This window comes from Mandrillus leucophaeus, unplaced genomic scaffold (genome assembly GCF_000951045.1).
Source record: "Mandrillus leucophaeus isolate KB7577 unplaced genomic scaffold, Mleu.le_1.0 Scaffold37, whole genome shotgun sequence".
Classification (NCBI taxonomy): Eukaryota; Metazoa; Chordata; class Mammalia; order Primates; family Cercopithecidae; genus Mandrillus; species Mandrillus leucophaeus.
The window spans coordinates 2,271,252-2,284,253 of record NW_012103920.1 but is presented as its reverse complement, the minus strand read 5'-3'; the positions used below and the strand labels follow the sequence as shown (position 1 = coordinate 2,284,253).

General features: G+C 43.1%; 1 protein-coding gene across 3 annotated transcripts; it reads left to right on the top strand.

The window, feature by feature from the left end:
• Positions 1-255: 255 nt before the first annotated feature.
• Positions 256-8,757, top strand: ATMIN (ATM interactor). Of its 3 annotated transcripts, none has more exons than XM_011990076.1 (4): positions 256-988; positions 4,882-5,007; positions 5,805-6,004; positions 6,681-8,757. In XM_011990076.1, exons 3-4 carry the CDS (start codon positions 5,811-5,813, stop codon positions 8,488-8,490), a joined length of 2,004 nt encoding a protein of 667 aa, XP_011845466.1. In that variant the 5' UTR covers positions 256-988; positions 4,882-5,007; positions 5,805-5,810; the 3' UTR covers positions 8,491-8,757. The 3 variants fall into 3 exon arrangements, with proteins under 3 accessions (XP_011845466.1, XP_011845465.1, XP_011845467.1); XM_011990075.1 differs by having other exon boundaries at positions 256-1,011; XM_011990077.1 differs by lacking the exon at positions 5,805-6,004.
• Positions 8,758-13,002: the final 4,245 nt, after the last annotated feature.

Sequence of the window (13,002 nt, the reverse complement as noted above, 5' to 3'; positions counted from 1 at the left end):
CGCCGGCCCAGGCATTTTACACGTTTTTGCCCGTGACTTCTCACGGCAGTTTGGCGACGGACGCGTCGTCTCCATTATATTAATGAGAAACAGATTATGCAACAACCTAGGTGATGCGGGGCTTTAAACCGGGGCCTCTGGTTCTGAAGCCCTGTGCTTGCCACCACACCCACAATTCCGCCCTTAGGTGCTGCCCAGTGGACTGTATGTGCCAAAATAACTAGAAGAGAGGGTTTTAAATGTTCTTACCACCAAGAGACAATACGTTTGAGGTCAAGGACACGTTAAATACTCAGACTTGATCACTATGCAATGTATATGTGCATCCATGCTGCACACTGCGCCCCATCAGTAGGAATGATTACTGTGTGTCGATTAAGAATAAAAAAATGTTGTAAAGGGGCGGTAGGTTTGCCTCTAAACACCATCAGTCAGTTTCACGGTGTTGGTAAGATCAGCTCAGGATTGAGACCTAAGGGAAATTGCCCCTGTGGCTCTTCTCTAAGAGGGGGACACAGTAAATACACCATGACAATAGTCTGAACAACCCTCCGTGTTATGCAAAACGGGGCTGTCATTTTCAACCCCGGGACACATCTGTGACAAGCTTATTAAAAATCCAGATGTCCAACCCCACCCCAGACCTATTAAGTCATAATCTCTCAGTCATTACAATGGCAAGTTTCCTTCCACCACTCCAGGCCAGCAGTGACGTAATTCAAAAGCGCAAGTCATTGAAAGCAGTTCTGCGAATATGTAGCTTTTGATGATCAGGAGTAAATTTAGAGTACCCAGAGTATTGCATGTTCTGTCTGCCCATCGTCAGGCTTCTGATAAGAATTTCACAGCAGAAAACTCTGAGGTTGTAGTCTCTAGTAGGACAGATGTGTCGCCAGTGAAGGGTGATCTGCTCTTACCACCATCTAAACTGAGGTACAACAATGTTCTCAAATGAAGATCAGGGAGCCAGTCAGGAAATGTACTTGAGGTATGCTGAGGAAGACCCTGCAGGTAGGGCTGAATTGTTGGACTGAAAAGCTCTAGGTTTCTTTCAGCACACAAGTGTAACTCTGGGAATGGCTTTCAACCTATTGTTTTGTTTTCATACTAAATTTTAACTGAATCCTTTTTTTCCCTATTGTTTTTGTGTTTTTTTTGTTGTTTTTGAGACAGAGTCTCACTCCATCACCCAGGCTGGAGTGCAATGGCGCCATCTCAGCTCACTGTAACCTCCACCTCCCGGGTACAAGCAGTTCTCCTGCCTCAACCTCCCTAGTAGCTGGGATTACAGGCACCTGCCACCGCACCCTGCTAATTTTGTTTTGTATTTTTAGTAGAGACAGGTTTCACCACGATGGCCAGCCTGGTATCGAACTCCTGACCCTCGGGTGATCTACCCATTTCGGCCTCTCAAAGTGCTGGGATTCCAGGTGTGAGCCACCGTGCCCAACCTAAATCCTTTATTTAATCATAACTTAGAATGAACTATTTCTTAATAGTTTCTGTTGTTCCTTTCTGTGGACTTGCTGTTAGGAGCTCTAGCTGTTTAAAAACCCTGGTAAACATCTGTTGAACATAAAGATACCATTTACTTTTCAGGACTGCTTAGTATACAGTAGGTTTGTTTCAATTATGTTGGGTTTTTTGTTTTGTTTTGTTTGAGACAGTCTCACTCTGTCGCCCAGGCTGGAGTGCAGTGGCGCGATCTTGGATGACTGCAACCTCTGCCTCCCAGGTTCAAGCGAGTCTCCTGCCTCAGCCTGCCTAGTAGCTGAGATTACAGGTGCATACCACGACGCCCAGCTAATTTTTGTATTTTCAGTAGAGATGGGATTTCACCATGTTGGCCAGGCTGGTCTTAAACTCCTGACCACAAATGATCCACCCGCGTCAGCCTCCCAAAGGGCTGGGATTACAGGTGTGAGCCGCTACGCCCAGCCAGGGAAAACTTTTTTTTTAGCAGGAATTACATCTCATCAGATCCATCACTTTTTTTCTTGACAAACAGACTGACTTTCCTGTCTTGTGCTGGCTTTCTAACCACAGTGCCCAGTGGCCCCTGAGCAGCTGCTGTCTTGGTGTCTTCCTTTAATGAAGGTGGTCTGTGTGACACAATAGCCATCTATATGATGGTGCCCAGTATGGTGATCCGTACCCTCAGTCTGGTTACTACATAGAAAGCTCTTGAGGGTCTTGCTCTGTTACCCAGGGTGCTGTCAGACTCTTGAGCTCAAGTGATCCTCCTGCTTTAGCCTCCCCAGTAGCTGAGACTATAGGCTCTGCCACCATACTCTGCCTCAAACATTGTTTTTTGTTGTTGTTGTTTGAGACAGTCTCACTCTGTCACCCAGCCTGGAGTGCAGTGGCATGATCTTGGCGCACTGCAACTTCTGCCTCTCAGGTTCAAGCAATTCTCTTGCCTCAGCCTCCTGAGTAGTTGGGACTACAGGCATGCTCCACCACGCCCGACTGATTTTTGTTTTATTAGTAGAGACAGGGTTTCGCCATGTTGCTCAGGCTGGTCTTGAACTTCTGACCTCAAGTGACCCGCCTGCTTCAGCCTCCCAAAGTACTGGAATTACAGGAGTGAGCCGCTGCGCCAGGCCTCAAACATTATTGTTGATACCTGTTTTCAAAGTACTGGAAGGAGGGAGAGGTAAGGACAAGGAACCGGGAGGAAGCCTGGCTGGGAAGCTATCTTAGGTATTAAGAGCTGTGTTGACCAGAGACTCCACCTACATTCTGCCCTGAGTATCTCATTGGCAGGTTTTCTAATACGCAGTGGAAATTTTCAGTCTTGGTTACAGCTGCTTGCATAATTTCTTTCATTGTTTATATATTTTCTAGATTATATTTTCTTCCTCTCCCCACTAGTTGCTGTATGGTTCTTATTTTATTCTAATCTTTCTTCCCAAAACACCCCACCCGCAACCAAATCTTCCCTTCTTAACATAAATGATGAGCAAGCCCTACAGAACGAGGATGGGTGAGAATGAGGAATTGGATTGCAAGCTGTAGAGTATGTGCCGCCTTCTGGTTTGATGTGGGTGCCTAAGGTATATGGCCATATTCCATGTCTGTAAGGAAATCCAGAAATCTAGCCCAGCCTTGTGTACGGTGGGATTCATGGAGAAATGAAAGCTATGAGGATTCAGGGGCAGGAAGAATAGAAGTAAATGCACATTTTTTTACTACTAGAAATTCTTTTGTTCCTTGCGTATGAAAGCAGTGAGGGGACAGGCGGGCACTTAACCTCTTATCAAGCAACATTTCTATTTGTAAAACATGGCTTAGAGGATTTTGTGTTATTTTTAGTTCAGAGGTTTGCTTTTAATGATTTGCCAGAAATTTTTTAAGGAAAGGAAAGGTTCCAAGTTGCTCTATAGACTATATTGTGCAAAGATTTCTAATTTTAAATTTAGAATAAGATGACAAAGCAAACCGTTTCCTTCTTGGATGCTTTCTCGGAAGGCAGTCAGGTGGTGCTAAAGTAGCTAGAAAGACAGTTTTTCCTAGTTTTTGCTATAGTTCTTACAATCCTTTCTTTTCACCCTCTACTCTTCAACTGTGTGTTCCTTTTCCTCTTGTGTGTTTTCTTTCTGTCTTGTTACTGGGTTGTTTCCTCTCACAGGTTCTTTATTCAGTTATGCGCACAAAAGATACAGTACAAAAAGTCTAGTGCATTTTAGTCTTGAAAGTATATAGAACTTCAGAATAAAAACACCACTTTCTCACTGAACTTCCATTTTATCATGCCATTGCCATTTCTCATCTCAGCCATCCTACCCTTGAGCTTATTCTCTGAGGACAGAAATGGGAAGAAGGCTCCAAAAGCAGCAGGTGGGGCTGGGAGGAGGCTGCTGTGCTGGCGAGTGGTGGGGTGTTGGCTCTCGGAAAGCAGGAGCATGGGCAGTGTCAGCTTGTTGCCATGACAGTGAGGTTATTAACATCCACTTTGACTGTCTTTAGTGGTCTCTTCCCCAGGCATGATAGTTTTGGCTTAGACGGCCACCTGAAGAGATTCAGTATAATGCTACCAGTCTTTATTGAACATTTATTCTGTTCAAAACATTCCCAAAGGCAACAGAAGATACAGATAAATCCCTGCCCATGAAAAGGTGTGGGGCATTAGAACGCATTCTCTTAGGTGTCATGAAGTAATGAGAGAAGACAAGAGTAGTTTGAAGCTCCGGAGTAAGGGACTTCGAGTATCCCAGGCTCAAGAAGTTGGGACTTGAACAGTACAGGGGTGCTGCTGAAAACGTTTGAGGGAGGTAATGACATGATCGAAGCTATACTTGAGAAAGGTGAATCTGATAAAGTATGAGTGAAAAAGAGACTGAAGGTCTAGAAATTAGGTTAAGAGGCTAATGACAAAATCCACATAAATAGGAGGACTTGAATGAAGGGGCACTGACAAAGAAGAGGACAGGAGATAGTAAAAGGCATTCAACGATGGAGCACACACTACGGGGGAGCATGAGGGAGGTTGGAAGGGATAATGAAAGGATTACCGAGCATCACTGACAATGTCTTCAAAATGAGCAGGAATCTTGTAGTGATCCTAATCTGTGGTTTTATGGAGCATTTCACAGCCTAGGAACATACAAGGGGGATATCTCCCTGGAATGTAAATTGACTAAGAGGAGTTCAGTAACGGTCAAATGAACGCAGGATTTTAGAGTCTTGCTTAGTATTCTCACCACATTTCATTTAATCTACTCATAGTCTTTTTCTCTTACCGCTAACACTAGATGGAAAAACTATAAGTTAATTAAAAGTATTTCACAAAATGTGCTTGTTTTCAGTCATTCTGTTTCCACTCCAGCCTGTTGTGTTGGTTTTTTGAAATAATTATTTAAAGTAATTTTCATTTTGCAGGATGGCATAGTCAATCCAACAATAAGAAAAGATTTGAAAACTGTACCGAAATTCTACTGTTGTCCAATCGAAGGCTGCCCCAGAGGCCCTGACAGACCATTTTCTCAGTTTTCTCTCGTAAAACAGGTACTATATACTTCTCTGAGGATGAGATACAGATGCTATAAACCTATTGTGCATTCTGATTACTTAGGAGACATAACTACAGAATCGAGTAGACAGCTGCTTGTGAGAGGAGATGCCTGCGTGTCTCCCAGTTGGTATAAACCTGAGTATGCTGTCACACAAGTGGAAGGAAAAGCGGCTTGGTCTGGAGGGAATATGTCTAGAAGTGAGTTAAAATAGAGAGAGAGAATAAACCAGTTCAGCAAAGAATGAGAACATGTTTGCCCGCAGATTTCCTCTGTGAGTCTGCATACCTCCGAGGGCCGAGAGCAAAGGCACAAAGGAACTCTTCGTTCCAGGGGAATAAGAACCTGCAGAATCCAGGAAAAGAATCGTTTTGGAAGCCGCAATCTTAAGAGGAGGGAGGGCCCCAGTGACTGGGACAAGAGGTGATTCAGAACTGGAAGAGATTGGCATCTGAAATGTTCCCCCGAGGGTCTGCTGGTGGGTGTCCGAGAAGAGCATTGGAAAGACATGTTTTTCCTGCCCACAGCACTGACAGATCAGAGTGTAAATGCTGGGGACCATAGTTGTTTCCAGAACAATCCCCTCACTTTTCACAAAGCAAAGCAACAGGAAGAGGCATATATATAATTTTAACTGCAATGTGCCTGCTTTTACATTCTTTTGACTTGGACCGCTGTATTTTATGTGTTATTTATATTAACAGTGTAAAATCAGTATTTGGGTGGATGAGGGTTTCTGAAATGTTTTGACCAGTTGTTGTTTTTCATCTTAATCCCTCTGTGTTCTTCTAGCACTTTATGAAAATACATGCTGAGAAGAAGCACAAATGTAGTAAGTGCAGCAATTCATATGGTACAGAATGGGACCTGAAAAGACACACAGAGGACTGTGGCAAGACCTTTCGGTGCACATGCGGCTGTCCCTACGCCAGTAGAACGGCATTGCAGTCTCACATCTACCGAACGGGCCACGAGATCCCTGCAGAACACAGGTGAAGGGAAAGAAATGATGGCACAAAAGTTAGTAACTACGCGAAGCATTTCAGATGAAACATCCTGGAGAGCCAGTGGTGTGGGAGGAAAAAAGGAATCCTAGAAAATGTGTGACGTCAAAGAAGGAAGCTTTTGAAAATGGAAGCAGGTCTTGCAAATGACCCATGTCTGGGCCTGAAATTTTGACTCAGTTTTTTCCCGTTTTTTCTGCTAACCCTCTTTGAGGGTCCGTTGTTATTTCCATTTGAAAATCTCAGCTTCTAGAATTTTCTATTAGAGGGAACCAACGAATAAATTTTATCATGAAACTACTTCATTTAAAGGTCAAATTTTCATTTAGTGTGATAGCTTCCTACCTTAGAAATGATAAAACTTGCATTATGTAAGTCTTTTAGCTTCTTTTGGCTTAAAGATCTGAGTTGAGTTCTAGTACGTAGATCTTAACAAAAAAAAAAAAGGTATGCTTCCCTTTTTTTCTGTTTGCATGTTTCTGAACGTTCACCTGCCATAATAGGACCAACTCCCAGAGTTGCGAAAGAAGGGATTTATCTTGTCTGGGTTGAATATGACCTCTGCTATAGAGGGAGGAAGTGACATTTGTCAGTGAGGATAGAGTGTCATGGTCAAAGAAAGTTGTATTTTAAGGTTTTCTTTTTGCTCTGTCATTGTTTTCAGGGACCCACCTAGTAAGAAAAGGAAAATGGAAAACTGTGTGCAAAACCAGAAGTTATCCAACAAGACCATTGAATCATTGAACAACCAACCAATCCCTAGACCAGACACTCAAGAACTAGAAGCTTCAGAAATAAAACTAGAACCATCTTTTGAAGACTCTTGTGGCTCTAACACTGACAAGCAGAGTCTTACAACACCACCGAGATATCCTCAGAAGTTGCTTTTACCAAAGCCCAAAGTGGCTTTGGTTAAACTACCCGTGATGCAGTTTTCTCTCATGCCTGTCTTTGTGCCTACAGCCGACTCCTCAGCCCAGCCTGCGGCGTTAGGTGTTGATCAGGGCTCTGCCACAGGAGCTGTGCACTTACTACCCTTGTCAGTAGGAACCCTGATCCTCGGCCTAGATTCAGAGGCTTGCTCTCTTAAGGAGAGCCTACCTCTTTTCAAAATTGCTAATCCTGTTGCTGTTGAGCCAATAAGTACTGGTGTTCAAGTGAACTTGGGTAAAAGTCCATCTAATCCTTTACAAGAACTGGGGAACACATGTCAAAAGAACAGCATTTCTTCAATCAACGTGCAGACAGATCTCTCTTACGCCTCACAAAACTTTATACCTTCTGCACAGTGGGCCACCGCTGATTCCTCTGTGTCATCTTGTTCTCAAACTGATTTGTCGTTTGATTCTCAAGTGTCTCTTCCCATTAGTGTTCACACTCAGACATTTTTGCCCAGCTCTAAGGTAACTTCATCTATAGCTGCTCAGACTGATGCATTTATGGACACCTGTTTCCAGTCAGGTGGGGTCTCCAGAGAAACTCAAACCAGTGGGATACAAAGTCCAACAGATGACCATGTACAGATGGACCAAGCTAGAATGTGCGGAGACATTTTTGAGAGTGTTCATTCATCATATAATGTTGCTCCAGGTAACATTATAAGTAACAATTTAGTAGCAGAGACAGTAACTCATAGTTTGTTACCTCAGAATGAGCCTAAGACTTTAAATCAAGATATTGAGAAATCTGCACCAATTATAAACTTCAGTGCACAGAATAGTATGCTTCCTTCACAGAACATGACAGATAATCAGACCCAAACCATAGATTTATTAAGTGATTTGGAAAACATCTTGTCAAGTAATCTACCTGCTCAGACATTGGATCATCGTAGTCTTTTGTCTGACACAAATCCTGGACCTGACACCCAGCTCCCATCTGGCCCAGCCCAGAACCCTGGAATCGATTTTGATATTGAAGAGTTCTTTTCGGCCTCAAATATCCAGACTCAAACTGAAGAGAGTGAACTTAGCACCATGAACACGGAGCCAGTTTTGGAGTCACTGGACATAGAGACTCAAACGGACTTCTTACTCGCAGATACCTCTGCTCAGTCCTACGGATGTAGGGGAAATTCTAACTTCTTAGGCCTTGAGATGTTTGACACACAGACACAGACAGACTTAAACTTTTTCTTAGACAGTAGCCCTCATCTGCCTCTAGGAAGTATTCTGAAACACTCCAGCTTTTCCATGAGTACCGATTCATCTGACACAGAGACCCAAACTGAAGGAATTTCTACTGCTAAAAATATACCTGCTCTAGAAAGCAAAGTTCAGTTGAATAGTACAGAAACACAGACCATGAGTTCTGGGTTTGAAACCCTGGGGAGCTTGTTCTTCACCAGCAATGAAACTCAAACAGCAATGGACGACTTTCTTCTGGCCGATCTGGCCTGGAACACAATGGAGTCTCAGTTCAGCTCTGTAGAAACCCAGACTTCTGCGGAACCACACACAGTCTCCGACTTCTAAAACTAACAGTGGAGTCCGTGTGTGAAACAGCATCTACCATTTCCTCTGGAGTAAAACTATGGACTGGGGACAACAGTATTAATTCGATTGAATGTAGTTGATGATGCAGTTGCTTAGCTTCTTTGCGATTCTTTGCCTTTTGAACTTGTAAAGAGAAATTTGTGTATAAATGTGAGTATATTATAAAGTTTGAAATGTTGATCTAAATTGTTTTTGTGTTGCCTACATTTGCCTTTTCACAGCTAGTCTTTTCATGTTAAAAAAAAATGTATTTCATACCTTTAAAACCTATAGCCATTTAGCTGAAGCCCAGCTTACCAGGTTCAAGGGTACAAACTTCTCAGATCTTCAAAACATTTTAGTCAAAGTGCAATATACTTAAATTGCACCTAAAATATCTTTGGCATGCTTGTTAGAAATTCCTGATTCCTGTCACTAATCACTAAAGAAATGGGATGCTGCCACCGTAGGATTTAAGCAGTGGTGCTTCTGTACTCTTAGACTTCTGCTGCCTGCACCTTCGTCAGCTTTGACGCCTCTTTTCTGATTTAAAGACACCAAGGAAAACTATAACTCTCTTTAGCTTTGAAGCAGTTTTCATGTAATCAATGCCACCTCTTCCCTACATGAACTATTGATACCAGCATACAAGTGTATAGCACTTTACACACAAGAGGTTTATTGATGTAAAATTATCAGCTAGGGAAACAGCAGCGGACCAGGTGTGGTGGCTTACCCCTGTAATCCCAGCACTTTGACAGGCCAAAGCAGAAGGATCACTTGAGCCCAGGAGTTCAACACCAGCTTGGGCAACATAGGGAGACTGTGTCTCTGGAAATTTTTTTTTTTTTTTTTAATTCGCCAGGCATAATGGCATGCGCCTGTGATCCCAGCTACTTGGGAGGCTGAGGTGAGAGGATCACTTGAGGAGGCTGGGGCTGCCATGAGCCATGATCATGGCACTGTACTCCAACCTGGGTAACAGGGCAAGACCCTGTCTCAAAATTTAACAAACAAAACCCAGCAGCAAGCACCTAGTGTAGTGTTCCTGCTAAATAAGGGTAGGTTATCCAAACCATGAGAACAGGGAGTTACGGAAACAGGCCTATGACCTTATCTTGGGGTGTGCCCTGTGAAGATCCTTTCTGCTCTCCACAGTAGGCCAGAGTTGGGGGCTCTGGAGCTGTTTCCCAAAGTGCACCCACAGGCTGGATCTGAGTTTTGTCACTCAAAAGCAAGAAGAAAAGTGGGAAAGGGGCATCCCCCATTAGGTTTCAATAGTTTGCACTTCTACTAAGCTTGATAGGACAGGAGTGCAATCTACAATTATTTTAAAGGGAATTTCCTTCCATCCACCATTCTTTATCTTTTTCTTGAATAAGAAAAGATACCTAGCAAGGATATTACTTGTGCCTTGAGGCTAGCAATTACAGGATAGATTCATCTAAAATACAGTATTCTGCATTTTTTTAAGAGAATAATAACCAAACAGTCTTCAAAGAAAACAAAGAAGGTGAAGACCTGTTGCTTCAATAATCAAGAATGCTTTCTGTGTTTTGAGGTGGGAGCATGATCAAGTATACTTTGGGGATTTTCTGTATTTAGGAGATCTTGGATTCTTAATTGTTGGCTAAGTTCCAGCCAAATAGGAATCAGTGCAGCCTGTAAGTTCGCCACATTCACTCACACACACACACAGACACAAATGCTCCTTTCTGTGGTACATGCTTGTGTTACTGAAAGGTAAATCCTCAAAACCTAGTAAGGGGACTAATGATTCATTAAAGTAAATTGATGGTTTTGCTACTAATTCCTATCCCATACATTTGATACAAAAGAAGTGTTGGTAATGGATAAATAACATACCCTGGGCAGATGAACTCAACCTGGTAGGTGAGAGTTTGCTTTGGTCACAGTTGCCTATGAGTGTGGGTTTCAAAACAAACATAAAGCCTTAACTTAGAATTTCATTATGTTTTAGAATCATCACTGCCTTAATATTCAAGCTTCTATTTAAGTCCTCCTAATAAAGGGGAAATGCATGTTTATGGCTGTTTTGTAAATATAAATGGAGTGATCTATGGCTTAAAAAATTTTTTGTTTCTGTGACGTTTGTAAATCTAGCCAATAGAGTTATTTCCAGAAAAAATTGAGCATGTAATAATACAAGAACTGTTTCCCCTCAAAACCTGAACTTGAATTATTTGTAAAAACTGAAATTTAGTGATTAAAGAGAAGCCAGAATTGTACCTTTTTTGTGAATTCTTGAACCTACTCATAAATATGACTTATTTTATTGCCTTAAGTTTTCACACTCATTGTCTTCTGAAAGCCATATGATAAAATGATTTTATTTCATCATACCCAGTTATTTTCATTATTGTTTTTCTTTTGTTCATGAAAATATGCTAACAATTTTCCTAGAAAAGACATTCCAGGTAATACCAGCCGGATGGCTGACTATAGGTCCCTAATGCTTGTTGCATCCATAGAAAAGGACCAAAAGAATGAATAAAATACATTTTGACTACAGTATCTAAAAGAAAATGAGGCCTGGCACGATGGCTTATGCCTGTAATCCCAGCGCTTTAGGAGGCTGAGGTGGATGGATCACCTGAGAACAGGAGATCGAGACCGGCCTGGCCAACATGGTGAAACCCCATCTCTACTAAAAATACAATAATTAGCCAGGCGTGGTGGTATGCGCCTGTAATCCCAGCTACTCGGGAGGCTGAGGGAGGAGAATCACTTGAACCTGGGAGGCAGAGGCTGCAGTGAGCCAAGACTGCACCACTGTACTCCATCCTGGGTGGCAAAGTGAGACTGTCTCACAAAAAAAAAAAATGCTGGAGAAGGCCAGGCACGGTGGCTCACGCCCGTAATCCCAACACTTTGGGAGGCTGAGGTGGGCCGATCATGAGGTCAGGAGATCAAGACCATCCTGGCTAACACAGTGAAACCCCGTCTCTACTAAAAATTAAAAAAAATTAGCTGAGCGGGGTGGCAGGCACCTGTAGTCCCAGCTACTCAGGAGGCTGAGGCAGGAGAATGACGTGAACCTGGGAGGTGGAGCTTGCAGTGAGCCAAGATCATGCTACTGGACTCCAGTCTGGGCAACAGAGCGAGACTTCATCAAAAAAAAAGAAAAGAAAATGCTGGAGTATGTCAGGGGAGTGGTGGAGAACCTGTGGTACACAGAGACTCAGGATGGCCACAGAGAGAAGGAAGTGAAACACCCTGCTCTGCCACCCCATCTCCCCAGTCAGGATCAGCTCAGAACCAAGATGGATTTCTGTCTGGGGGAAAGAAAGGCAGAAGGTCGCCAACAGGTCCCATTACCACCACAGACACCTGTAGTCTTTTCTGCTGGGGAATCCTGCAGTTCTCTCAGGCCCTGAGCCCAGTTTAGAGAGCTGCCTCAAATTTACATGGCCGTGTTACTGCAGAGAAGAAGCCCACATTGTGACCCAAGCTGCTACAGCATGGCATCATTTTCAAACTGGACCCACTGCTCTAGGGGACAGTAACCACTGCATCTCTCCATCCCTGAGGCTCTGCTGTCACTGTACCATCTCACACACAGTAGTGCAGCATCCCCCAGCTGAGGTGCTACAGCTCCCTACTCCTTGGGAACAAGCTGCCCAAGAGGTGCTCCATCTTACCCATCCTAGAGGTAGCACAGTCCTGAACTCAACTACTCAGAACCTAGGCCTAGCAGAACAGCCATGACCCTAGCACCCAAGCCCATGCAGTGCCCTGCCTCCAAAGGAACAGGAAGTCTTGCTCAGCGAGGAAGCCAAGCTCAAGCCAGTGGACCAGCCCAGCATCCCTCAGCATGCAAAAAGCCTGATACTCCATCCACAAAGGAGCCATACTCAACCCAGTATGCCAGCCACACAGTCTCCTGCAGCCTAGGCCATTGAGGCACTTGCAGGCATTGCTGACATTGATTACAGCTGAAGAATGTGCATGAAGACCACACTACTACTGTACCCATGCAGAACCAAAGCCAATGTGCCTTACTCAACTGATACTTAGGCCCCATCTGCATGTTAAAGCCTTTCCCTAAGAAAGCCACGCTATAGAACTGGAAAAGGCAGCTGATCCATCAGCTGCAAAGGAATCAACATAGGAACACAAGAAGCATGAAAAAGCAAACAAATATGACACCAACAAAGAAACACAATAATTCTCCAATAACTAACCCCAAAGTCAGAGAGAAATGTATGAATTTCTTGAAAAGGAATTCAAAATAATGATCTTGAGGAAGCTCAACAAGACATAAAGAGAATACAGATAAGCAAAATAATTCTTGATCTGAGTGAGAAATTCAAGAGAGATAGATATATTTAAAAAAGAACTAAACAGAAATCCTGGAACTGAAGAATTCAACGAATGAAATAAAAAATACAATTGAGAGCTTCAAGAGCAGCCTAGATCAAGCAGGAAAAAAAAAAGGAATTTCTTCCTTTTTTTTTTTTTTTTTTTTTTTTTTTTTTGAGACGGAGTCTC